Source organism: Pan paniscus, chromosome 10, assembly GCF_029289425.2.
Source record: "Pan paniscus chromosome 10, NHGRI_mPanPan1-v2.0_pri, whole genome shotgun sequence".
NCBI lineage: Eukaryota > Metazoa > Chordata > Mammalia > Primates > Hominidae > Pan > Pan paniscus.
Window position 1 is genome coordinate 126,185,259 of NC_073259.2, and position 27,114 is coordinate 126,212,372.

At 47.6% G+C, this 27,114-nt stretch overlaps 1 protein-coding gene across 1 annotated transcript; it reads left to right on the forward strand.

Annotated features, from left to right (window-relative positions):
• Positions 1-17,185: 17,185 nt before the first annotated feature.
• Positions 17,186-26,682, forward strand: PEBP1 (phosphatidylethanolamine binding protein 1). The gene is made up of 4 exons (XM_034934615.2): positions 17,186-17,497; positions 19,192-19,301; positions 20,604-20,704; positions 25,687-26,682. Exons 1-4 carry the CDS (start codon positions 17,363-17,365, stop codon positions 25,902-25,904), a joined length of 564 nt encoding a protein of 187 aa, XP_034790506.1. The 5' UTR covers positions 17,186-17,362; the 3' UTR covers positions 25,905-26,682.
• The last annotated feature ends 432 nt before the right edge of the window (positions 26,683-27,114 follow it).

A 27,114-nucleotide genomic window follows, 5' to 3' on the forward strand; every position in this document is an offset into this window, starting at 1 on the left:
GGTTATAGCATTCCCTAAAGTAGTGGTTCTTTTTTTTTGAGACGGAGTCTCGCTCTGTCGCCCAGCCTGGAGTGCAGTGGCATGATCTCGGCTCACTGCAAGCTCCGCCTCCCGGGTTCACGCCATTCTCCTGCCTCAGCCTCCCTAGTAGCTGGGACTACAGGCGCCCGCCACCACACCCGGCTAATTTTTTTGTATTTTTAGTAGAGATGGGGTTTCACCGGGTTAGCCAGGATGGTCTCGATCTCCTGACCTCGTGATCCGCCCACCTCGGCCTCCCAAAGTGCTGGGATTACAGGCGTGAGCCACCGCGCCCGGCACTTTCTTTTTTTTTTTTTTGAGAAGGAGTCTCACTCTGTATCCCAGGCTGGAGTGCAATGGCATGATCTCGGCTCACTGAAACCTCTGCCTCCTGGGTTCAAGTGATTCTCCTGCCTCAGCATCCCGAGTAGCTGAGATTACTGGCGTGTGCCACCATGCCCGGCTAATTTTTGTATTTTTAGTAGAGACGGGGTTATACCATGTTGGCCAGGCTGGTCTCGAACTCCTGACCTCAGGTGATCCACCCGCCTCAGCCTCCCAAAATGCTGGGTTTACAGGCGTAAGTCACCACGCGTGGCCAATAGTTGTTCTTAAACTGGAGTTGGGGGTTACGGAGATTAAGAACTTTGTGATAAGCCTGGGCAACATGGTTAGACCCATCTTTACAATAAATTATAAAATTAGCTAGGTGTGGTGGTGCGTTCCTGTGGTCCCAGCTGTTCAGGAGGCTAAGGTGGGAGGGTCACTTGAGCCCAGGAATTCGAGGCTGCAGTGAGCTATGATCACACCACTGCCCTCTAGCTGGGCAATAGAGCAAGACCGTCTCTGCTGGACGAGATGTCAGGGCATGGCATTGGCAAGTGGTGGGCTCGCAGGTCGTAGGTTAGTACAAAGAATTTACTGATGTCAGCATAGGTTTGAAAAAGAAAAAAAAATATTAGAAAGAACACTGCATAAAAGTACTGCGGGACTCCTCAGCACGAGAGGACTGAGTGCCCTGCGGTGAATTTTCCTTCCAGGTATTTATGGACCTTAAAGCAGGAGCTTAAGGGTAATTCGGACCATATTAGCTGTGTAGGCCACGATACGTGATTACATTTGTAGACATTTTGGTCCCTTAATGTCAGCCAAGGTTTGCACAATGAGTTTTGATATGCATGCATTTCAGAGATGTATAGGAATTCTAGTTACAGGCCAGGCGCATTGGCTCATGCCTGTAATCACAGCGCTTTGGGAGGCCGAGGTGGGCGGATCACTTGAGGTCAGGAGACCAGCCTGGCCAACATGGTGAAACCCCGTCTCTACTAAAAATATAAAAATTAGCTGGGCATGGCGGTACACGCCTGTATTCCCAGCTACTTGGGAGGCTGAGGCAGGAGAATCGCTTGAACCCAGGAGACCGAGGTTGCAGTCAGCCAAGATTGTGCTACTGCACTCCAGCCTGGGTGACAGCTAGACGCCATCTCAAAAAAAAAAAAAAAAAAAAGAGAAGAAAAGAAATTCTAGTTAGAAATTTTTTGAGGAAAGAAGCCTGGAACCAGATGCCAGCTTTAGGTTAAAAATAAATAAATAAATAAAAAGAAAGAAAGATCAACTCAACAAAAGGCAGATTAATTGGAGAAAAGGCATCTAGATTTATTAACGTGAGCAAGAGGGGAAACTACAGAGGAATTACCCACACCTCAAGGGAATGTGAAGCATTAAATATCATTTGGAGATTACAGAAAGACAGGGGCTTCCATCCTGGCAAAACGGGTTATTGGAGGGAAAAAAGGAATTCGGGGAAAATAAAGGATTACTACGGAAATGAATGGGTCAGGAACTAGAAGGGAAATTAACTTGTAAACAGATGTCTTTGAAATGTGAATGAGCCTGACGTTATCTTACGAAAGGATCTGTTCAGGTGTGGTTACCTTCTGTGTCTTCCTTTCTGCAATAGATAAAGAGATAACAGAGAGGGAAAGAAAGAACAATTGTTTCTAATTGGGGGGTCTGGATTTTAGGTAGATAAAGGAACTTCCTGTGCTTTTGGATGGGAGGGAATATCAGAGAGATCCTTCTTCAGTTCAGCGTATCAAAGCCTCCATTTCTGAGCCCCAACAAAACAAAAAAGCCAATCCTGCTGGTCTGAACTGGAATTCTAAACTGGGTCAGTCTGGCCCAGGAAGTGGGGGGGCTGAAAAAAACTCACTTACAAACTGGAATCACCAGGTGGCGCTCTCGGCCCTGAACAGAATCTGGGTTCCACAGCCAAGGTCATCTCAGAGATAATAGTTGGTGCAAGCTTCATGGAACTCCAAAAATTTCAGAGATTATTGGTTCAACCAATCGCCTTAACCTTCCAGAGGAGTAAAAGTGTCCCAGAGTTGTTAAACAGCTTGCTCAAGGTCACAGCTCATGGACAAAGGCAGGGCTCACCCGCTTGTCTAATCCTGATATTTCTAAAATGTATCACATATAGCTCCCCGACCCATTCAACAAAGCACAGTATGCACCATGCAATATTTTCTTGTGATAATTCAAAGAATGAACTTTTGTGTATGAATATCGGGAACATTGGTGTCTGTCCTGTGCTATCTGTGGGAACTAGATAGATTAGAGGACCTTTATCCCACACACAAAATAGCTCTGGACTACTGTTTCTTTGTTCCAACAGCTACCTACATTTTTGTTAACTCCTCCGAGGGCTGAGGCACTGTGCAGAGGTTTTGGTCCTCCTATTGGTCAGGTTTGTTTATGTTTCTCTGTGTCTTTAGGAAGAGATATTTTTCCCTTCTCTGAGCTTCAGCTTATGGCTGTCAGTAAAAGTTGCCAGCAGGGAGGAGATAATAAATAATTGATAATTATTAATATAAATACACTTCTTGACATATTAGCAGCCAACAAACAGGAAAAAATGCTCAACATCATTAATCATCAGAGAAATGTAAATCAAAACCACAATAAGGCTGGCTGGCTCACGCCTGTAATCCTGGCACTTTGGGAGGTTGGGGTGGGAGGATGGTTTGAGGCCAGGAGTTTGAGAACAGCCTGGGCAACACAGTGAGACCCCCATTTTGAAAAAAGCTCTGTCACCAGGCTGGAGTGCAGTGGCGCGATCTCGGCTCACTGCAACCTCTGCCTCCTGGGTTCAAGGGATTCTCCTGCCTCAGCCTCCTGAGTAGCTGGGACTACAGGCACCCACCACCATGCCCGGCTAATTTTTATATTTTTAGTAGAGATGGGGTTTCACCATATTGGCCAGGCTGGTCTCAAACTCCTGACCTTGTGATCCACCCGCCTCGGCCTCCCAAACTGCTGGGATTACAGGCATAAGTCACCACGCTCGGCCGCAAATAATTTTTGTTGCTGGCCTGTTTCTGTTCAAAATTCTGCAGCCATAGATTTATTCTTTTGGCTAAACATTGTGCTTCCTGGATTTATTTTAATTTTAATTTAATTTTTATTTTTAATTATTTATTTATAATTTTTTTTTTCAGACAGGGTCTTGCTCTCTCGCCCAGGCTGGAGTCCAGTGGTGTGACCCCAGTTCATTGCAACATCCGCCTCCCAGTTTCAAGCAATCCTCCTGCCTCAGCCTCCTGAGAGGCTGGGATTACAGGCGCCCTCCACCACGCCCAGCTTATTTTTGTATTTTGGTAGAGATGGGTTTTTGCCATGTTGCTCAGGCTGGTCCCAAACTCCTGACCCCAAGCAGTCCACCTGCCTTGGCTTCCCAAGTGCTGGGATTACAGGCCTGAGCCACCATGCCTGGCCTAGTTTTATTTTTTTAAAGAGGAAGTCTCTGGAGGAGGCAGCACACTAAATTACTTCAGGATAAACAGTTCTTAGATAAAGTCTTTGTTTGAGACAGGGTCTCACTCTGTCACCCAGGCTGGAATTGAGTGGTGTGATCGCGGCTCACTGCAGCCTGCACCTCCCTGGCTCAAGCTATCCTCCCACCTCAGCCTCCCAAGTACCTGGGACCACAGGTGTGTGCCCTTATGCCCAGCTAATTTTTTGTATTTTTTGTAGAGATGTGGTCTCACTGTGTTGCCCTGGTGGGTCTCAAACTCCTGGGCTCAAGCGATTCACCTGCCTATGCCTCCCAGGCGTGAAACCCCATGCCCGGCTGATCCTTAGTTTCTTGATGGCACCCAGAAGTTTGATCAGCCCAGGAACCCAAGCAGCCTTGATCACCAGGGCTCTCTCCTTTTGCATACCTTACTCAAAAAAGCTCACAGCAGGCTGGGAGCAGAGGCTCACGCCTGTAATCCCAGCACTCTGGGAGGCCGAGGTGGGCGGATCACCTGAGGTTGGGAGTTTGAGACCAGCCTGACCAACATGGAGAAACCCTGTCTCTACTAAAAATACAAAATTAGCCAGGTGTGGTGGCGCATGCCTGTAATCCCAGCTACTCGGGAGGATGAGGGAAGAGAATTGCTTGAACCCGGGAGGTGGAGGTTGCAGTGAGCCAAGATCGTGCCATTGCACTCCAGCCTGGGCGACAGGAGCAAAACTCCGTCTCAAAAAAAAAAAGAAAAAAATATTTCTACATTTTTTATCTCACTCTAAAAAATACCACAGTTAACTATTTGTTTTTTATTCTTTCGGATATGCATTTATGTACATATGCATTATATGGACACATTAACATATATATATTTAAAGACATAAATAAGGTCACACACTACATGTTGTTGTTTTTTGAGCCTCTCTCTGTCACCCAGACTGGAGTGCAGTGGCGTGATCTTGGCTTACTGCAACCTCCACCTCCTAGGCTCAAGTGACCCTCTTACCTCAGCCTCTGGAGTAGCTGGGACCACAGGTGAGGGCCACCACACCTGGCTAAATTTTGCATTTTTTGTACAAATGGGGTTTCGCCATGTTGCTCAGCTGGTCTCAAACTCCTGGGTTCAAGCAATCTGCCCGCCTTGGCCTCCCAAAGTGCTGGGATTAAAGATGGTGAGCCACTTTGCCAGGCATGTATGTATGTGTATGAGTGTGTGTATATATGTGTGTGTGTGTGTATATATATATATATACACACACACACACACATATATATTTGTTTGTTTGTTTTGTTTTGTTTGAGACAGAGTTTCACTCTTGTTGCCCAGGCTGGAGTGCAATGGCATGATCTGGGCTCACCGCAACCTCCACCTCCCTGGTTCAAGCGATTCTCCTGACTCAGCCTCTCCAGTAGCTGGGATTACAGGCATGCGCCACCACGCCCGGCTAATTTTGTATTATTAGTAGACATGGGGTTTCTCCATGTTGGTCAGGCTGGTCTCGAACTCCCGACCTCAGGTAATCCACCCACCTGGGCCTCCCAAAGTGCTGAGATTACAGGTGTGAGCCACCACGACTGGCCCACCTCAGCCTCTTGAATAGCTGAAACAACAGGCACCCTGCCACCCCACCAGCTAATTTTTGAATTTTTTCTTTTTTCTTTTTGTCATGGAGTCTAGCTCTATTGCCTAGGCTGGAGTGCAGTGGCATGATCTCGGCTCACTGCAACCTCCACCTCCCAGGTCCAAGCGATTCTCCTGCCTCAGCCTCCTGAGTAGCTGGGATTCCAGGTGTGTGTCACCATGTGCGGCTTTTTTGTATTTTTAGTAGATACAGGGTTTCACCATGTTGGCCAGGCTGGTCTCAAATTCCTACCCTCAAATGATCCACCTGCCTTGGCCTCCCAATGTGCTGGGATTACAGGTGTGAGCCACGGTGCCCAGTCATATTTCTGTATATGTGACATCTGCCCTTCTAGAACTTTGATCCAACTCTAGGGAATTGGCTTGGCAACCCTTTTTAATCTAATCTCTTTGTTTACTTACCTTGAACTTTTGGTCAAATGTTCACAACAGATAAACATGACTAAGTCAAAACAGTTGGGGAAGTAGAAATAAATTCCAGGTTGATGTGTTTTAATGAATGCAGTTTCTTAATTTCCGGAGCTTGCGGAAAATTCCGGAGCTTGCAGAAACTCATAACATTTTGATAAGTAGAGATGGAGTCTGTTTTAATTAAGTGGCCAGTATCATACATAATTAATATTAGCTGTGTACACACGCAAGGGGCTTACTCACCTGCTACTTAGATGCTGCTCTCTTAGGCTGATTAACAAGATCTCTGCATTGGTGTGTGCATCACTCATTTGCTACTTGCAGAAGACATCTTTTGCCTTTACGTTTCCTACCTGTATTTCTTTTTCTTTTCTTTCTTTCTTTTTTTTTTTTTTGAGACAAAATCTCACTCTGTCACCCAGGGAGTCTAGCTCTGTCTCCCCGGCTGGAGTGCAGTGGCACGATCTCAGCTCACTGCAACCTCTGCCTCCTGGGTTTAAGCAATTCTCCTGCCTCAGCCTCCTGAGTAGCTGGGATTACAGGCACCTGCTACCATGCTCACCTTTTTTTTTTTTTTTTGTATTTTTAGTAGAGACGGGGTTTCACTATGTTGGCCAGGATGGTCTTGATCTCCTGACTTCGTGATCCACCTGCCTCAGCCTCCGAAAATGCTGGGATTACAGGGGTGAGCCACCACACCCAGCTGTAATTTTGTATTTTTAGTAGAGATGGGATTTCTCCATGTTGGTCAGGCTGGTCTGGAACTCCCGACCTCAGGTGATCTGCCTGCCTCGGCCTCTCAAAGTGCTGGGATTACAGGCGTGAGCCACCACACCCGGCCTTTATTATCTTATAATTTCTATAGATCAGGGGTTCGGGGATACCAGAGCTGGGTCTTCCGCTGACCCAGGGTCTCACAAGGTTTCAATAAGGTGTCAGCCAGGTCTCGGGTCTCATTGTCAAAACCTTAGTCAAGCTGGGAGGGCAAGCTGAGGTGTCAGGTGTCCAAATAGCCAATTAAGCAATAAGCCATTGGCCAGGTGTACTGGGCTCATACCTGTAATCCAAGCGCTTTGAGAGGCCAAGGCAGGAGGATCACTTGAGCCCAGGAGTTTGAGACCGGCCTCGACAACATAGTGAGACTCTGTCTCTCCAAAAAAAAAAAAAAAAGAAAGAAAAACAATCAAAAAATTAGCAGGGCATGGTGGTGCACACCTGTAGTCCTAGCTACTCAAGAGGTCGAGGTGGGAGGATCACTTGAGCCCACATGGTTGAGGCTGCAGTGAACCATGATTGCACCACTGCACTCCAGCTTTGTGCACCACTGCACAAAGCGAGGCCCTGTCTCAAAAAATAAAAAAAATAATAAAAAAGATAGAAAGCAATAAGCCAAAAATGAAAGAGGAAAGGCTTTATCACTTGACTGTGATGGTATAAGGGCTAAGAGTGGAAAAGCACTAGGTATGAAATCAGGGTAGGAAACAGTGGGTTCAAGGTTTCCCGCTCCCATCCCTAGAAGGAGGCCTTGGCAGAAGCCCCATAGAAGACCTCTGCCCAAGGCCCCAGATAAAGAGACCTAGGATCAAAGGTGCTGCCTGGCTAGGAATGCAAATGTGTTCAAGAGCATGGCCGGCCAGGGCCACTGGAGTCTCTGACTCCAGTTCCCTTCAGACACTGCAGTGCATAGGCTGGGCACCCAGTGTGGTGTGGGGAGGGCAGCTTTCCCCGAGGCCGGCCAGGGAAAGCCTTCGTCATTGCCCACAGTCAGGCAGGCCTGAAGAATCTCACCTAGGTTTTCAGCCACGACCCGTACTCCCCACTCACCTGAAAGCCGGGCTTTCGGGGGAAGGATCCACTTCCAAGGTCACTCGCTGGTTGTTGGCAAAATTCAGTTCCTGGAGGGGTGTTGGGCTACGGCCTCAGGTCCTCGCTGGCTGTTGGCCAGAAGCCGCCCTTGGTTCCTTGCCACCTGGGCCTCTGCCACACGATGGCTTGCTTCCCAGAGGCCTGCAAGCTGAGAAAGTAATGGAGAGCGCGTGCTAGCAAGATGGAAGCCACAGCCTTATTTATTTATTTATTTATTTTATTTTATTTTTTTTCAGACAGTGTCTCGCTCTGTCGCCCAGGCTGGAGTGCAGTGGTGCGATCTCGGCTCACTGCAAGCTTCACCTCCTGGGTTCACGCCATTCTCCTGCCTCAGCCTCCCGGGTAGCTGGGACTACAGGCGCCCGCTACCACGCCCGGCTACTTTTTTGTATTTTTAGTAGAGACGGGGTTTCACCGTGTTAGCCAGAATGGTCTCCATCTCCTGACCTCGTGATCCGCCCGCCTCGGCCTCCCAAAGTGCTGGGATTACAGGCGTGAGCCACCGCGCCCGGCCCACCACAGCCTTATATAACGGAATCGGAAGTGACATCCTGTCCGCACGTCATATGTTGTTTGAGATAGGGTCTTGCTCTGTCTCCCAGGCTGGGGCGCAGTGGCATGATGATGGTTCACTGTAGCCCTGAACTCTTAGGCTCAAGCCATCCTCCAGCCTCAGCCTCCTCAGTAGTTGGGACTACAGGTGTGCCACCACACCTGGCTAATTTTTAAATTTTTGGGGGAGATGGGGGTCTTACCATGTTGCCCAGGCTGGTCTTGAGCTCCTGGGCTTAAGCAATCCTCCTGCCTCGGCCTCCCAAAGTGCTAGGATTATAGGCGTGAGCTGCTGCAACTGACCCAGCCTTACATAACTTAATCAGAAGTGACATCCCGTTTACATGTTATATTATTGATTAGAAGCAAGTTACTCAAGGGGAGGGGAGCACACGGGGCCATGAATACCAGGACGTGGGGTTCACTGGGTCCATCTTAGAAACTGTCTACCAGAATGGTTATCTGGAAACATGAAGGAGGAGTCTACTTGAAATTGAAACCACCCCACAGGTGGAAACACAGGAGGGAGACAGATACCTAAGGTATTAGGTAAGTCCCTGGATCCAGACACTCCTGAAGCCAATCACCCACCAGCATCTCAGTACATGAACAAATTACTTTTCTTCTTCTTCTTTTTTTTTTTATTTCTTGAGACTGAGTCTCGCTCTTGTTGCCCAGGCTGGAGTGCAGTGGTGCGATACCAGCTCACTGCAACCTCCGCCTCCCGGGTTCAAGCAGTTCTCCTGACTCAGCCTCCAAAATAGCTGGGATTACAGGCGCCCACCACCGCGCCTGGCTAATTTTTGTATTTTTAGTAGACAGGGTTTCACCATGATGACCAAGCTGGTCTCAAACTCCTGATCTTGGGTGATCCACCCGTCTCAGCCTCCCAAAGTGCTGAGGTTACAGGCATGAGCCACTGCACCTGGCCTTCTTCTTTTAAAATACCAGTTTGTCCAGGCGCAGTGGCTCATGCCTGCAATGCCAGCACTTTGAGAGGCCAAGGCAGGAGATCACTTGAGCTCAGGAATTTGAGACCATTAAGAGCCTTGTGGGGCTGGGACTACAGGCCCATGCCACTAGGCCCAGCTAAGTTTTTTTTGTATTTTGTGTAGAGACAGGGTCTCACTATGTTGCTCAGGCTGGTCTCAAACTCCAGAGCTCAAGCGATCCTCCTACCTTGGCCTTACAAAGAGCTGGGATTACAGGTGTGAGCCACCCTGCCCGGCCCTACAAAGCTTTTGATGGCCCCTCTGTAGTCTCTAAGTATCACCTCCATTCTACATTAGCTCTTACCATTCACAACAGCTGTTTCTCCTTAGGCACTAGTGCTGATTAAAAAGTCGAATCTGACAATGCCATCCCCATCAAGCTACCAATGACTTTCTTCACAGAATTGGAAAAAACTACTTTAAAGTTCATATGGAACCGAAAAAGAGCCCGCATTGCCAAGACAATCTTAAGCAAAAATAACAAAGCTGGAGGCATCACGCTACCTGACTTCAAACTATACTATAAGGCTACAGTAACCAAAACAGCATGGTACTGGTACCAAAACAGAGATATAGACCAATGGAACAGAACAGAGCCCTCAGAAATAACACCACACATCTACAACCATCTGATCTTTGACAAACCTATCAAAAACAAGAAATTGGGAAAGGATTTCCTCTTTAATAAATGGTGCTGGGAAAACTGGCTAACCATATGTAGAAAGCTGAAACTGGATCCCTTCCTTACACCTTATACAAAAATTAATTCAAGATGGATTAAAGACTTAAATGTTAGACCTAAAACCATAAAAACCCTAGAAGAAAACTTAGGCAATACCATTCAGGACATAGGCATGGGCAAGGACTTCATGTCTAAAACACCAAAAGCAATGGCAACAAAAGCCAAAATAGAAAAATGGGATCTAATTAAAGAGCTTCTGCACAGCAAAAGAAACTACCATCAGAGTGAAGAGGCAACCTACAGAATGGGAGAAAATTTTTGCAATCTACCCATCTGACAAAGGGCTAATATCCAGAATCTACAAAGAACTTAGACAAATTTACAAAAAAAAATCAAACAACCCCATCAAAAAGTGGGCAAAAGATATGAACAGACACTTCTCAAAAGAAGACATCTATGCAACCAACAGACACATGAAAAAATGCTCATCATCACTGGCCATTAGAGAAATGCAAATCAAAACCACAATGAGATACCATCTCATACCAAATAGAATGGCGATCATTAAAAAGTCAGGAAACAACAGGTGCTGGAGAGGATGTGGAAAAATAGGAACACTTTTACACCGTTGGTTCAACCATTGTGGAAGACAGTGTGGCGATTCCTCAAGGATCTAGAACTAGAAATACCATTTGACCCAGCAATCCCATTACTGGGTATATACCCAAAGGATTACAAATCATGCCAGTATAAAGACACATGCACATGTATGTTTATTGCGGCACTATTCACAATAGCAAAGACTTGGAACCAACCCAAATGGCCATCAATGATAAACTGGATTAAGAAAATGTGGCACATATACACCATGGAATACTATGCAGCCATAAAAAATGATGAGTTCATGTCCTTTGGGATGAAGCTGGAAACCATCATTCTGAGCAAACTGTCGCAAGGACAGAAAACCAAACACCGCATGTTCTCACTCACAGGTGGGAATTGAACAATGAGAACACTTGGACACAGGGTGGGGAACATCACACACTGGGGCCTGTCGTGGGGTGGGGGGAGGGATAGCATTAGGCGAAATACCTAATGTAAATGATGAGTTAATGGGTGCAGCAAACCAACATGACACATGTATACATATATAATAAACCTGCACATTGTGCACATGTACCTTAGAACTGAAAGTATAATAAAAATAAATAAATAAAGCTTAATAAAAAGGTACACCCACTTTGGAGAAATGTTTGACAGTTTCTTACAAAATTAAACACCATATAATCCAGTAATCCTACTCCTGGATATTTACCCAAGAGAAATTAAGATATATGTCCACAAAAAGATATACTAGAATGTTTACAGGAGTTCATTCATAATAGTAAAAAAACTGGAAACAGCCCAAAGTTCATCAACAGATAAAAGGATAAACTGTGATTTAAAAAAAAAAGTGGCCGGGCGCAGTGGCTCATGCCTGTAATCCCAGCACTTTAGGAGGCCGAGGTGAACGGATCACCTGAGGTCGGGAGTTTGAGACCAGCCTGACCAACATGGAGAAACCTCATGTCTACTAAAAATACAAAATTAGCCGGGCATGGTGGTGCATGCCTGTAATCCCAGCTGCTTGGGAGGCTAAGGCAGGAGAATCGCTTGAACCCGGGAGGCGGAGGTTGCGGTGCGCCGAGATTGCGCCATTGCACTCCATCCTGGGCAACAAGAATGAAACTGTGTCTCAAAAGAACAAAACAAACAAAAATAGTCAACTCTGATTGGTTCCAGGTCATGCTGTTGAGTCAGGCCATTTCATAGGTGGTTTGAGAAGCCTTTGAATTGGCTGAAGGTGGGAGGGGTGTCAGTGGAAGGGCCCCTGAGGATGTCCTAGGGGCTGTGGGCATGGCAGGTATTCTGCAGCTTGTCTTGTTTAAGACACAAAGCAAGCCATTCTTCACAAAGATGGTTATGATTCTGGTTTGAATGATCACTAATTTTATTTTTTTTGAGAGAGGGTCTCACTCTGTCGCCCAGGCTGGAGTGCAGTGGCGCGATCTTGGCTCACTGCAACCTCCACCTCCTGGGTTCACGCCATTCTCCTGCCTCAGCCTCCCGAGTAGCTGGGATTACAGGTGCCCACCACCATGACTGGCTAATTTTTGTATTTTTAGTGGAGACGGGATTTCACCATGTTGGCCAGGCCGGTCTTGAACTTTTGGCCTCAAGCAATCTGCCCGCCTTGGCCTCCCAAAGTGCTGGGATTACAGGGGTGAGCCACTGCGCCTGGCCTGAATGATCACTAATTTAACATTGCTAAAGTCTGCATGATGAGGCTTTCCCGAGTTTACGCATGATTTGACATACCTGGTTTCCTTTTGGATGTGTGGTCGTCTGCATCAACCAAGGACTGTCGGAGATTAAGTGAGAACATAGAGGGTATTTTTTTTTTTTTTTTTTTTTTGAGACAGAGTCTCCCTCTGTCACCCAGGCTGGAGTGCAGTGGCGCGATCTCGGCTCATTGTAAGCGTCGCCTCCCGGGTTCACGCTATTCTCCTGCCTCAGCCTCCCGAGTAGCTGGGACTACAGGTGCCCGCCACCACGCCCGGCTAATTTGTTTGTATTTTTAGTAGAGACGAGGTTTCACCGTGTTAGCCAGGATGCTCTCGATCTCCTAACCTCGTGATCCACCAGCCTCAGCCCTCCAAAGTGCTGGGATTACAGGCGTGAGCCACCGCGCCCGGACATAGAGGGTATTTTTAAATGCTTTGAAATTCTCAAAGAGAAAAGGAAAAAAAAAAAGTCTCAATAGGAAAAATCTGACAAACGGAATCCCGGCGACCTGTTAATGGTTAATTCTCACAACAGTGTCTCAGTGCATATCCTTGGCCAGCAGCCAGCACCTCGGTCCCCTGGAGTGGCAGTTCCAAGTCACTGGCATGGCCACAACAGTTTCTGAACTCGAGCTAAGGACAGAACTTTGTTTTTGTCCAAAATTCCCTCATTATTATTTTTGTTTTGTTTTGTTGTTTTTTGAGACGGAGTCTTGCTGTGTCGCCCAGCCTGGAGTGCAGTGGCACGATCTTGGCTCACTGCAACCTCCGCCTCCCGGGTTCAAGCGATGCTCCTGCCTCAGCCTCCTGAGTAGCTTGGATTACAGGCGCTCACCACCACGCCCGGGTAATTTTTGTATTTTTCACAGAGACAGGGATTTCACCATGTTGACCAGCCTGTTCTCCAACTCCTGACCTCAGGTGAACCACCCGCCTTGGCCTCCCAGAGTGCTGGGATTACAGGCATGAGCCACCGCCCCTGGCCCCAAATTCCCTTATTAAACAGTTTCTCTTGCAGGAGCACAATGAGTGAAATTGGCATGAAGCCATTTCACTAAATAACCACATCAGTGAATTTCCTGGTCCTCACTCAACAAACAAAAACAACTGGTGGTTTTCCAGGCTGGTTCATTTGAGTCTACCCTCAACCAGCACCTGCCCAAGCTTCTGGCCTAGAAGAGGCACACGTGGCAGAAATACAAGCAGACAGCAGAATAAATAGCATCAATGAAAAGAGTCAAACTTTGTAAAACATTTGAAGAGATTCATTCTGAGTCAAATATGAGTGACCATGGCCTATGACCCAGCCCTCAGGAGACCCAGGGAAAATGTGTGCAAGGTGGCTGGACACAGCTGGGTTTTATACATTTCAGGGAGACATGAGACAGCAATTAAATACATATAAGATATATATTGGGGCCAGCTGTGGTGGCTCACATCTGTAATCCTAGCACTTTGGGAGGCTGAGGCCGGTGGATCACTTGAGCTCAGGAGTTCGAGACCAGCCTGGGCAACGTGGCAAGACCCTGTCTCTACTAAAAATACAAAACGTAGCCAGGCATGGTGGCACACACCTGTGGGAGGTGGGAGGACCGCTGGAGCCCGGGAAGTTGAGGCTGCAGTGAGCCGTGATTGCATCACTGCACTCCAGCCTGGGTGACAGAGCGAGACCCTGTCTCAAAAACAAAACAAAACAAAACAAAAAAACAAAACCTTGGTTTAGAAAGGTAGGATAACTTGAAGTGGGAGGACTTTCAGGTTATAGGTAGATTTTAAAATTTTCTGATTCACAATTGGTTAAAAGAGTTACTATCAATAGAAAGGAATGTCTGGGTTATGATAAGGGGTTGTGGAGTATCCCCCCCCAAAAAAAGGCCTCCAAGTAGCAGGCTTCAGAGAATATATTGTAAATATTTCTTTCTTTTTTCTTTGAGACGGAATCTCACTCTGTCGTCCAGGCTGGAGTGCAGTGGCACAATCTCGGGCTCACTACAACCTCCGCCTCCCAGGTTCAAGCAATTCTCCTGCCTCAGCCTTCCTAGTAGCTGGGATTACAGGTGTGTGCCATCACGCCTGGCTATTTTATTTTATTTTATTATTTTATTTTATTTTAATTTTATTTTATTTTATTTTTGAGACGGAGTCTCGGTCTGTCACCCAGGCTTGAAGTGCAGTGGCACGATCTCGGCTCACTGCAAGCTCGGCCTCCCAGGTTCACGCCATTCTTCTGCCTCAGCCTCCTGAGTAGCAGCTGGGACCACAGGTGCCCGCCACCACACCCAGCTGATTTTTTTGTATGTTTTTAGTGGAGACGGGGTTTCACCGTGTTAGCCAGGATGGTCTCGATCTCCTGACCTCGTGATCCATCCGCCTCGGCCTCCCAAAGTGCTGGGATTACAGGCATGAGCCACCGCGCCTGGCCACACCTGGCTAATTTTTATATTTTTAGTAGAGACGGGTTTCACCATGTTGTGCCACTGCATCCCAGCCTTGGTGACAGAGCAAGACTGTCTCAAAACAAACAAAAAATAAAGTGTGTATTTTTTGACCTAATTAATAAAAATTCCCATGTAATAAAATTTTCCAAAAACAGTCTTTCAAGTTTTTAAAGATATATGTATAAGGAAGTTCATTTCAGTGATATTTGTAAAAGGAAAACAATGAACAAAACAGAGTACATCAAGAGGCTTGTTGAATAAATAATGATGGTGGATCTAGAGAAGTCATTAAAATGTTGAAGACTTTTTTTATTTTGTTTTATTTTTGTAGAGATAGGGTCTCATTCTGTTGCCCAGGCTGGAGTGCAGTGGCACAATCACGGCTCACTGCAGCCTCAAACTCCCAGGCTCAAGTGATCCTCCTGCCTCAGCCTTGGTAGTAGCTGTGACTACCGGCACATCCCTCCATACGGTGCTAATTTTTGTATTTTGTTGTAGAGATGGGGTTTCACCATGTTGTCCCGGCTGGTCTCAAACTCCTGGACTCAAGTGATCCTCCTGCCTCAGCCTCCCAAAATGCTAGGATTAGAGGTCTCAGCAACTGCACCTGGCCTGACGACCTATTTTTGATATGACTATTTTATAATGGTAGGATATAATGCAATCTTTTGGTGAATAAACAACAAAATCATCTATACTCATTTTTAAATAGGAAAGATATACCCTAAATGATTACTGACGTTTATATCAAAGTAGTGGGATAGAAGGGGATTTCTACTTCTTTGGGTTTTTTTCTTTGATTTTCTACAATGAACTCGTATTATTTCCTAGTAAGAATGTAAATCAAGAAACAACTTTTTATTCCACGGGAGGAATTATCAATGTCAAGAGTCAAAACAGATAAGAACTGTTAAATAGTGCTTATTGGCTGGGCGCGGTGGCTTACGCCTGTAATCCCAGCAGTTTGGGAGGCTGAGGCAGGCGAATCATGAGGTCAGGAGTTCGAGACCAGCCTGGCCAACATGGTGAAACTCTGTATCTACTAAAAATACAAAAATTAGCTGGGCGCGGTGCCGCGTGCCTGTAATCCCAGCTACTCGGGAGGCTGAGACAGGAGAATTGCTTGAACCCGGGAGGCGGAGGTTGCAGTGAGCTGAGATCACACCACTGCACTCCAGCCTGGGCGACAGAGCAAGACTCCGTCTCAAAAAAAAAAAAAAAATAGTGCTTATCATATTCAGCAAAAAGCAAGCAGCTGGTGGTCACAGTAAGAGCAGTTTTGGTATGAATAAATATGGTTTAAAATTGTTTTTCAAAAAACAAACATAAAAAACCAAAACCCAAGCATTTCTCAGGAATTTTGTGAGGACGAATTTTGTGTGTGGAGAAAACGGACAAATACATTTCCCCATATATTTAAATGCTCAAAAGTTCACTCAGGTGCTCTCACCAGGCAATTACGATGACAAGTGATCACGTGCGAAAATACAGAGAATCTGGCTCGTTTTAAAGTGCAGGAGAAAAGCAAGGCCTTACTGTTTCTGAATTTGCTGTGTGTGTGTGTGTGTGTGTGTGTGTGTGTATGAGAAGATATGATCTGGCTCTGAAGCGCAGACAGGAGTGCAGTGGCAAGATCGTAGCTCACCGCGGCCTCAAACTCCTAGATTCAAGAAGTGATCGGCCGGGGGTGGTGGCTCACGCCTGTAATCCCAGCACTTTGAGAGGCCGAGGTCAAGAGATCGAGATTATCGTGGCTAACACGGTGAAATCCCGTCTCTACTAAAAATACAAAAAATTAGCCGGGCGTTGTGGCGGGCGCCTGTAGTCACAGCTACTCGGGAGGCCGAAGCAGGAGAATGGCGTGAACCCGGGAGGCGCAGCTTGCAGCGAGCCGAGATCATGCCACTGCACTCCAGCCCGGGCAACACAGAGAGACACTGTCTCAAAAAAAAAAAAAAAAAAGTGATCCTCCCGCCCCAGCCTCCGGAGTAGCTAGGACTACAAGCATGCACCACTGTGTCTGGCTTTTTTCTTTTTTTTAAAGTTTTCTGTAAAGACGGGGTCTTGCTACGTTGTCCAGGATGGTCTCAAACTCCTGGGCTCAAGCGATCTTCCTGCTTTGGCCTCCCAAAGTCCTGAGAATACAGGCATGAGCCACCGCGACAGGCCATATTGCTGAATTTGGTAAGTGGAGCAAAGAATCATGCAACAAATTAAGAAAACCAAAACGCAACCAAGGCGAATTCAATTGCATTTTTTTTTCCCAGCGACACTTTCTGAGACACGAACCTCTCTCTTAGGCGAACCTATTCCAGGGCGCCCTTCATTTTCATTTCTTGAAACAACAGCCTTGCAGGCCGAGCCGCTGTTCCCGAGAACTCGGCAGCCACAGGAAGCAGGTTGCATGGACCCGGGAGCGCGAGCGGCCCGGCTCTGCCAGCTTCGGCCAATCAGAGGCCAGGGAGCGGTGGGCGTGGCGTGGGGCGGTGCGCGGGCTGGGCGGTGGCTGAGGCGCGTGCTCTCACGTGGTCGCGGGGTCTGCGTCTTCCCGAGCCAGTGTGCTGAGCTCTCCGTGTCGCCTCTGCCGCCCGCGCCTGGCCTACCGCGGCACTCCCGGCTGCACGCTCTGCTTGGCCTCGCCATGCCGGTGGACCTCAGCAAGTGGTCCGGGCCCTTGAGCCTGCAAGAAGTGGACGAGCAGCCGCAGCACCCGCTGCATGTCACCTACGCCGGGGCGGCGGTGGACGAGCTGGGCAAAGTGCTGACGCCCACCCAGGTACACCGGGCGGCGGGCGTGCAGCCAGCGGCCCGGCGCGGAGGCCTGTGCCGGCCTCCTGGGTGGGACCCAGCGGAGACAGGGCCAGGGGCGGTGGGGAGGTTCAGCCTGCGTGTGTCGAGGCCCCCCAGGCCAGAGGTCCCGGGGTCCATGTCCCATGCCTGGGGGCCACCCCGAGCACCGGGAACCCGGCCTGTGGCGTGGCCAGGCAGGTTCGGCCTGCGGCAGAAATTCATTCACTTTTCCCGGGCTTCAGACCCAAGAGGGACCTAGGTTCGGAAACAGGCCGGATCCCCCTCTCCCCCCACAGGGCAGGGCGCTGGAGAGGGACGTCGCCGGGACAGAGTAGGCTGTGGCTGCCCGGACGCCCCCAGAGCTTCCCCTAGGGCCTCAGCATTTTAGGCCTCGTTTTGGAGGGCTGAAGCCTCACCCGAGAGCTTGTGACGCATTATGTAACTGGCGATGAGCGCGCCGGCCGATTTCTCCTTTGTTAAATCGGTCGAGAGCGTGTAGCCGGAACGCTGGAGGGCAACGGTTTAGTTTTGGTCTTTGACCTCCCACGCCCACGGCTGGGGCTGCCGAAAGTGAAGAAACTAGATTTGCAGACGCCACTGCTAGTTGGTTATGAAGCCCCCGGGCAACAGCGTAAAATAAACTGCCCCGACCTTACATTGTTTTGGATGTTCACAGAATTTAATTTTTTTGGATGTTTAAATATGTAGTGCCCATCTAACAGAGCCTCCCCTTTCCTGCTCCCTGCCCGCCTCTCATCACCTTGGCTTTCTCCTTTTCTTTGCGCTTTGAAACGTACAGTTAATGCAGATTTCACTTCAGCAGGCTCCAGGTAACCTCCTGATCACCAAATCCAGAAACGCTGTGATTCCGGACAGACAATGTAAGGGTGTCGTTGAGAGGGGACTCAGTGCCAGGGTTGGAATCCCAGCCTCATCTGTTTCTGTTAATAGTGTGCTGGGATACTAGCCCCATGGTGTTGTTGGGACTGAAATAATATACAGCTTGGGCAACATAGCAAGACCCCAACTCTACAAAAAAAAATTGGCCAGGTGTGATGGTGTGAGCATGCAGTTCCCAGCTGCTCAGGAGGCTGAGGTGGGAGGATCGATCGATTGAGCGCTGGAGGTTGAGGCTACAGTGAGCCTTGATAGCGTCACTACACTCCGGCCTGAGTGACAGAAGGAGACCTGGTCTCAAATAAAATAAATAACGTATATAAAACTCCAGCTCCTGGCTCTTACAGTCAATACAGGGTCATTGATTTTATTAAAAATCTATTCTGTTTTGTCTTTGGAGAGTCTGAGATCAAAGAAAGAGTATTGGTTTCTTCAGCATTTCTTGTTTTTGAGACAGAGTCTCACTCTGTCGCCCAGGGTGGAGTGCAGTGGGGTGATCTTGGCCCCCTGCAGCCTCTGCCTCCCCAGCTCAAGTGATCCTCCCACCTCAGCCTCCCGAGTAGCTGGGATTACAGGTTCCCGCCACCATGCCCAGCTAATTTTTGTAGTTTTAGTAGAGGCAGGTTTCACCGTGTTGGCCAGGCTGGTCTCAAACCCCTGACCTCAAGTGATCCTCTCTCCTAGGCCTCCCAAAGTGCTGGGATTACAGGCGTGAGCCACCACACCCAGCCAGTTTCTTCAGCATTTCTGACTTTTTTACTGCAAACTGGTTCCTTCATACAGGTTAAGAATAGACCCACCAGCATTTCGTGGGATGGTCTTGATTCAGGGAAGCTCTACACCTTGGTCCTGACAGATCCGGATGCTCCCAGCAGGAAGGATCCCAAATACAGGTGAGAGGTGGGAAAGACAAGAAGAGCAGGTCATGCAGAGATGAGTTATCGGGTGTAAGTCCCTTGCTGGACACAGAGAAGTAGACCTGGTTTGGGATGCCCCCACCCATGCTTAAGCCAGAGAGTGCCTTTCCTGCCCTTTTGCCCCCTACAGCAGGTGTCTGTAACTCACAGCTGAGAGCCATATCCACCTGTGGCCTGTTTTTATACAGCTCCATGAACTAAGAATGGTTTTTACATTTTTATTTAGTTATTTATTTTTTATTTTTTTGAGACAGAGTCTCAGTCACCCAGGCTGGAGTGCAGTGGCATGATCTTGGCTCACTGCAACCTCCACCTCCCTGTTTCAAGTGATTCTCATGCCTCAGCTAACCGAGTAGCTGGAATTACAAGCGCCCACCACCATGCCTGGCTAATTTTTGTATTTTTAGTAGAGACAGGGTTTCACCTTGTCCAGGCTGCTCTCGAACTCCTGACCTCAGGTGATCTGCCCGCCTCAGTCTCCCAAAGTGCTGGGATTACAGGTGTGAGCCACCATGCCCGGCCTGGTTTTCACATTTTTAAATGATTGGTGAAAAATTGAAAGAAGAATAGTACTTTATGATGTGGAAATTACACAAAATTTACCTGTCAGTGTCCATCAGTTAACGTTTTATTGGAGCAAAGCTATGTGTCATCTGTGGCTGCTTTCATGCTGCCAAGGCCAAGTTGAATAGTTGCAACAGAGACTGTGGCCCCCAAAGCTTAACACATTTATTCTGTGGCCTTTTAATGGAAAGTTTGCTGACCTTTGCTCTAGAAAATGTCAGAGGGTGGGAGGGGCTGGGTCTGCTCTTCTGCAAGCACATGAGGTTCGTGCTGGCCTCTAAGAAAGTGAGGACTGGGCCGGGCGCGGTGGCTCATGCCTGTAATCCCAGCACTTTGGGAGGCCGAGTCGGGTGGATCACGAGGTCAGGAGTTCAAGACCAGTCTGGCCAACATGGTGAAACCCCGTCTCTACTAAAAATACGAAAATTAGCCAGGCATGATGGCAGGCGCCTGTAGTCCCAGCTACTTGGGAGCCTGAGGCAGAGAATTGCTTGAGCCCAGGAGGCGGAGCTTGCAGTGAGCCGAGATCGTGCCACTGCATTCCAGCCTGGGTGACAGAGTGAGACTCTGTCTCAAAAAAAAAAAAAAAAAGAAAGGACTGTTGTTCGTGGCTGTGTTGTGGCACCCAGCATGTTCTTGATGCCCAGTTGCTGACTGTGCAGTGAATGTTCCCTGATCTCCTGTGGTGCTGACATCCCGTGTTTCTTCATGCAGAGAATGGCATCATTTCCTGGTGGTCAACATGAAGGGCAATGACATCAGCAGCGGCACAGTCCTCTCCGATTATGTGGGCTCGGGGCCTCCCAAGGGCACAGGTTAGTAAAGGTTGTTTTTGGTGGGAGGTTGGGGAGGGAGCTCGGGGGCACATTAGGATTGACCCAATGCTTTTCTTTTGAGAGCCCTTAACCCTGCTGGAAATAGCATCTCAGCTTACCTCTAGGGCAGCTGCCTTCAGGGCACACATTCAGACCTGCAGGAGTGTCAGGTGGCTAGAGCCTTGGGTTCTGGACAGACGGACCCTTTGTGTAGAGCTGTCTCTGCACCCCTAGCCCTTTAGCAAGCAGGGAAGTTGGTGAGAGGGAAGCACTGTTGCAGAAAGCTTAGCATGGCCTTTTGGGGCTGCAGTGAGTGGAATACACAGTTAAACTATCTCAAGCCTTTGCCCGGGGTGATCTTTGAGTTTCTATAAAACATTTCAGAAATGATCATAGTTTCCAAATTAACTATATAAGGTTGCTTTCTGTATTTGTTTCTGAAAAAGTCTAGCTGGGTATATTGAAAACAGATTTGGAAGACTTCAGTAGAATATATTGAAGGCGCACACACACACACATTGTATTGTGTAGTATCGTGTTATAGCTATTATATATAAAATACATGTAGATATTTAGAGATAGAAAGAGAAAGCCCACCGTATTGAAACTTTCCAGGTTGGGTAAGTGCCACCTAAGCTGATGGTGAGATATGCATTCTTATTGCCTGGTGTTCAGTTCAGGATGTTTCCATTTGGTGGAACTGTCACAATCCTAGCTTTTTGTACAGCTTATCCAGCCAGGAGTTAACATGAAGAGGTACAAGAACGTCTCTGACATGGACAGTTGGTCATGGGCTCATGGTTTCTCTGTAGACCCAGAAGCTTCAGATGCCTTTAAACCCTCTCACACATGCATAGTAGATGGTAAAGGGACAGATTTCCCAGGGACCTAGTAAGTTCTCTAGGGCAGTTATAAAATTAGGCAGGTTAATTATGGGAAGCTTACCCATGAGAATAAGGCAATTCTCTCAAGAGCTGTGTTCTCATTTTTTTTTTTTTTCTCGAGATGGAGTCTTGCTCTGTCTCCCAGGCTGGAGTGCAGTGGCACGATCTCGGCTCACTGCAAGCTCCACCTCCCGGGTTCATGCCATTCTCCTGCCTCAGCCTCCCGAGTAGCTGGGACTACAGGTGTCCGCCACCATGCCTGGCTAATTTTATGCATTTTTAGTAGAGACGGGGTTTCACCGTGTTAGCCAGGATGGTCTCAATCTCCTGACCTTGTGATCTACCTGACTCGGCCTCCCAAAGTGTTGGGATTACAGGCGTGAGCCACTGCGCCCGGCAGAGCTGTGTTCTCATTTTTAAAAAAGCCTCAGTAACTCATTTTCTTGTTGTTTTTTCCATATTCTTGTAATATGGTATAATTTACATGTAACAAAATGCACAGATCGGAAGGGTTCAGTCAGCAAATGTGATCAATGCATACACCCATGGAAGGTAGCAGCCATTGGAAAGATAGATGACATTTCCATCGCCCAACGACGTTCTCATGTGACCTTTTTACTTAAATTCCCCCAGAGCTAACCATATTCTGACTCCTGTCTCCATAGATCACTTTCACTATTCTTTTTTTTTTTTTTTTCTGAGATGGAGTCTCGCTCTGTCTCCCAGGCTGGAGTGCAATGGCGTGATCTCGGCTCACTACAACCTCTACCTCCTGTGTTCAAATGATTCTTCTGCCTCAGCCTCCTGAGTAGCTGGGATGACAGGCGCCCACCACCACGCCCAGCTAATTTTTGTATTTTTAGTAGAGTCAAGGTTTCACCATGTTGGCCAGGCTGGTCTCGAACTTCTGACCTTGTGATCCGCCCGCCTTGGCCTCCCAAAGTGCTGGGATTACAGGCGTGAGCCACTGCGTCCAGCCACTTTCGCTATTCTTGTGTTCATATACCAGCATGTTGGGAGGTGGAGGCAGTTGGATCACTTGAAGCCAGGAGTTCAAGACCGGCCTGGCCAACATGGTAAAACTCTGTCTCTACCAAAAATACAAAAATTATCCAGGCATGGTGGCATATGTCTGTAGTCCCAGCCACCTGTGGGGCTGAGGTGGGAGGATGGCTTGAACCCAGGAGGTGGAGGTTGCAGTGAGCTGAGATTGTGCCATTGCGCTCTAGCCTGGGCGATAGAGCAAGCCTCTGCCTCCAAAAAAAAAGTATCATGCAATGTGTATTTTAAAAAATTTGGGTGACTGGTCTGCTTCATTCCAGATAATATCTGTGAGATTGGTCCATAGATTGTATCAATAGTTACCCCTTTTTATTGCTCAGTAATATTCCCGTTGGTGAACAGGCCAGTTTGTTTAGCCATTCTCTATTGATGGGCATTTGGGATGTTTCCAGTATTTGGATATTATGAATAAATATCCAAATATTATCCAGTCTTTTTGTTTAAACTTCTGTGTATTATTCTAGGACTATTTAGCTTTGAAAAGAAATTGGGACACATGCTACGCCAGGATGAACCCTGAGGAACATTATGTTAGTGAAATGAGCCAGTCACACAAAGACAAATACCGTACAATTCTATGAGATACCTAAAGTAGCCAAGCTCACTGAAACAAAGTGGAGTGGCTGCCATGCATTCTTTTTTTTTTTTTTTTAATTTTTTTTTCTTGAGACAGAGTCTTGCTCTGTCACCCAGGCTGGAGTGCAATGGTGTGATCTCGGCTCACTGCATCCTCCACCTTCCAGGTTTAAGCGATTCTCCTGCCTCAGCCTCCCGAGTAGCTGGAATACAGGTGTCCACCATCACACCTGGCTAATTTTTTTTTACTTTTAGTAGAGACAGGGTTTCTCCATGTTGGGCAGGCTGGTCTTGAACTCCTGAGCTCAGATGATCTGCCCACCTCAGCCTCCCAAAGTGCTGGGATTACAGGCAAGAGCCACCATGCCTGGCAAAATTTACCATCTTAACCCTTTTTTTGAGGCTGGAGTGCAGTGGTGTGATCTCAGCTCACTTCAGCCTCCACCTCCCAGGTTCAAGTGATCCTCCCACCTCAGCCTCCTGGGTAGCTAGGATTACAGACACGTGCCACCATGCCTGGCTAATTTTTATATTTTTAGTAGAGACGGGGTTTCACCATCTTGGCCAAGCTGGTCTCGAATTCCTGACCTCAAGTGATCCACCTGCCTTAGCCTCTCAAAGTGCTGGGATTACAGGTGTGAGCCACTGCGCCCCCTCCATCTTAACCATTTTTAAGTGTACGCTACAGTAGCGTTAACTACATTCACTTTGGTTTTTTTTTTTTTTTTGAGATAGGGTCTTACTCTGTCCCCTAGGCTGGAGCACAATGGCACGTTTTCAGCTCACTGCAGGGCTCAGCTCACCTCCTGGGCTCAAGCAACCCTCCTACCTCAGGCTCCCGAGAAGCTGGGACTACAGGCACAGGCTACCACATCCAGCAAATTTTTGTATTTCTAGTAGAGACGGGGTTTCGCCATATTGCCCAAGCTGGTCTCAAATTCCTCCTGGGCTCAGGTGACCCTCCCACCTTGGCCTCCCAAAGTCCTGGGATTATAAATGTGAGCTACCATGCCCGACCACTACATTCACATTGTTGTGAAACAGATCTCTAGATTTTTCATCTTCCCCAACAGAAACCCTGTCCCCATTGACCAACAGCTCCCCATTTCCCTTCCCCTAGCCCTGGCAGCCACCATTCCACTTTCTGTTGCAGTGTTTGTCTACTTTAGATACCTCGTGGAATTGTACAGTATTTGTCTTGCGACTGGCTAATTTCACTAATGTAATGTTCTCAAGGTTCTCTGGTGTAGCATGTGTCTGAATTTCTTTTTAAGGCTGAATAGTCCTAGAGTAACACAGAGGAGTAAAGAAAAAATAAAAGGCTGGATAATATTCTGTTGTGTGTATAAACCACATTCTGATCATCTTTTCATCCATCAGTGGACAGTCGGGTTGCTTCTGCTTCTTGGCTATTGTGAATACTGCTGCATTGAACATGGGTGTGCAAATATTTAAACAACTTTTAAAAAAATAACTTTGTTTCTGGCCGGGTGCAGTGGCTCACAGCTGTAATCCCGGCACTTTGGGAGGGCGAGATGGGTGGATCACTTGAGGTCAGGAGTTTTGCCAACATGGTGAAACCTGGTCTCTACTGAAAATACAAAAACAAAACAAAACAAAACAAAACTGGGCGTGGTGGCACGTACCTGTAATCCCAGCTACTCAGGAGGCTGAGGCAGGAGAATTGCTTGAACCCAGGAGGCTGAGGTTGCAGTGAGCCGAGATCATGCCACTGCACTCCACGCCTAGGCAACAGAGTGAGACTCCATCTCAAAAAAAAAAACAAAACCCACTTTTTAAAAAAATAAGAGTTCATGGTACCTATTTGCATCCAGTACATCATTGAAACTAAGCAGCTTGTAGAAAGCTGCTTAGTTAAAGTGAGGTTGGGTCACTTTGAAGCAGGCCTCCAGTTTTCTAAGCAAGTAAGTTTTGGAGGTAGAAAGAAAATGTTCTCCTTTATCCTAGAGGCTCGACTGTGGTATGGTGGGCCCTGGTCATTGATTTGCTTTGTCCTTAATTGGTTGCTCCTACCTGACAGAAGTGAAATGGGTGTTCTGATGGGGGGTGGTGGGTGGTGACTTGAGAAGGTCCGGGAGCCTGAAGTGGGATGAATGAAGAGCACAGAGGCTCGTTGGGAGGCGAGGATAAGGGGGTGCAGAGGCCAGATCCCACAGGCCAGGAGAGGCTGGAACTAAGGGCTTGGGCTTGACACCAGTTACAGCAGGGGCCTAACACATTCTATTAAGTTGATGCAAAAGTAATTGCGGTTTTTGCCATTAATGTGTTAACTGCCATTAAATGTTAATTTGCACCAAATACCTGTCTGGACCCTCGGTGTCTTCCTTGTAAATGGTGTGGTCTGGGTGCCTCCATGTTGAAACATTCGATAAAAATGGATGATGTCCCCATCTCAAGTGCTGGGCTGTGTGTACATCTTCCCTCTGCCTCTCCCCACAGGCCTCCACCGCTATGTCTGGCTGGTTTACGAGCAGGACAGGCCGCTAAAGTGTGACGAGCCCATCCTCAGCAACCGATCTGGAGACCACCGTGGCAAATTCAAGGTGGCGTCCTTCCGTAAAAAGTATGAGCTCAGGGCCCCGGTGGCCGGCACATGTTACCAGGCCGAGTGGGATGACTATGTGCCCAAACTGTACGAGCAGCTGTCTGGGAAGTAGGGGGTTAGCTTGGGTACCTGAACTGTCCTGGAGGCCCCAAGCCATGTTCCCCAGTTCAGTGTTGCATGTATAATAGATTTCTCCTCTTCCTGCCCCCCTTGGCATGGGTGAGACCTGACCAGTCAGATGGTAGTTGAGGGTGACTTTTCCTGCTGCCTGGCCTTTATAATTTTACTCACTCACTCTGATTTATGTTTTGATCAAATTTGAACTTCATTTTGGGGGGTATTTTGGTACTGTGATGGGGTCATCAAATTATTAATCTGAAAATAGCAACCCAGAATGTAAAAAAGAAAAAATTGGGGGGAAAAAGACCAGGTCTACAGTGATAGAGCAAAGCATCAAAGAATCTTTAAGGGAGGTTTAAAAAAAAAAAAAAAAAAAAAGATTGGTTGCCTCTGCCTTTGTGATCCTGAGTCCAGAATGGTACACAATGTGTTTTTATGGTGTCACTCACCTAGACAACCAGAGGCTGGCATTGAGGCTAACCTCCAACACAGTGCATCTCAGATGCCTCAGTAGGCATCAGTATGTCACTCTGGTCCCTTTAAAGAGCAATCCTGGAAGAAGCAGGAGGGAGGGTGGCTTTGCTGTTGTTGGGACATGGCCATCTAGACCGGCAGCAGTGCTCGCTGACAGCTTGGGAGGAAACCTGAGATCTGTGTTTTTTAAATTGATCGTTCTTCATGGGGGTAAGAAAAGCTGGTCTGGAGTTGCTGAACGTTGCATTAACTGTGCTGTTTGCTTGTAGTTGAATAAAAATAGAAACCTGAATGAAGGAACTGAGTCCCCGGATGTTTTGTTCTATTGGGTATAGGTTTCATAAGTGTGAGAAGTCAAGTCTCAGGGTGAGTCGTCTCCGTGACCAGCAAGTAACAGCTGGGACTTGTTCTAGGGGCCATATGGAGGGTCTGTGCCTCTACATGTGCCATTAACCCACAGCAGGAGCAAACAGTTCAGATTTGAGGTTTCTAAAAAAAAAAATCATAAAATGTGAGGCCGAGTCTTATTGCCCAAAAAGCACCTTTGCTTCAAGTGGTCCTTTTGACCCAAGAAGGATGTTCTAAAGAAGATGGCTGAAAACCTTCCCCCTTGGTGAAGTCTGGCGCGGACACCGTAACAATGCCTAAGAAGTAGCCTGCACTTTCCGTTCTGATGTGTTATCCACAGAGGCTCAGTACCAAAGAGGTGCGCAGGGTAGGAGGGTGAG

Excerpts from the sequence above, each read along its gene's own strand:
- PEBP1 (XM_034934615.2), top strand. The coding sequence starts at position 17,363 with ATGCCGGTGGACCTCAGCAAGTGGTCCGGGCCCTTGAGCCTGCAAGAA. Across the intron at positions 19,302-20,603 it reads AGGAAGGATCCCAAATACAG|AGAATGGCATCATTTCCTGG; the intron begins GTGAGAGGTGGG and ends TTCTTCATGCAG. Across the intron at positions 20,705-25,686 it reads GGGGCCTCCCAAGGGCACAG|GCCTCCACCGCTATGTCTGG; the intron begins GTTAGTAAAGGT and ends CTCTCCCCACAG.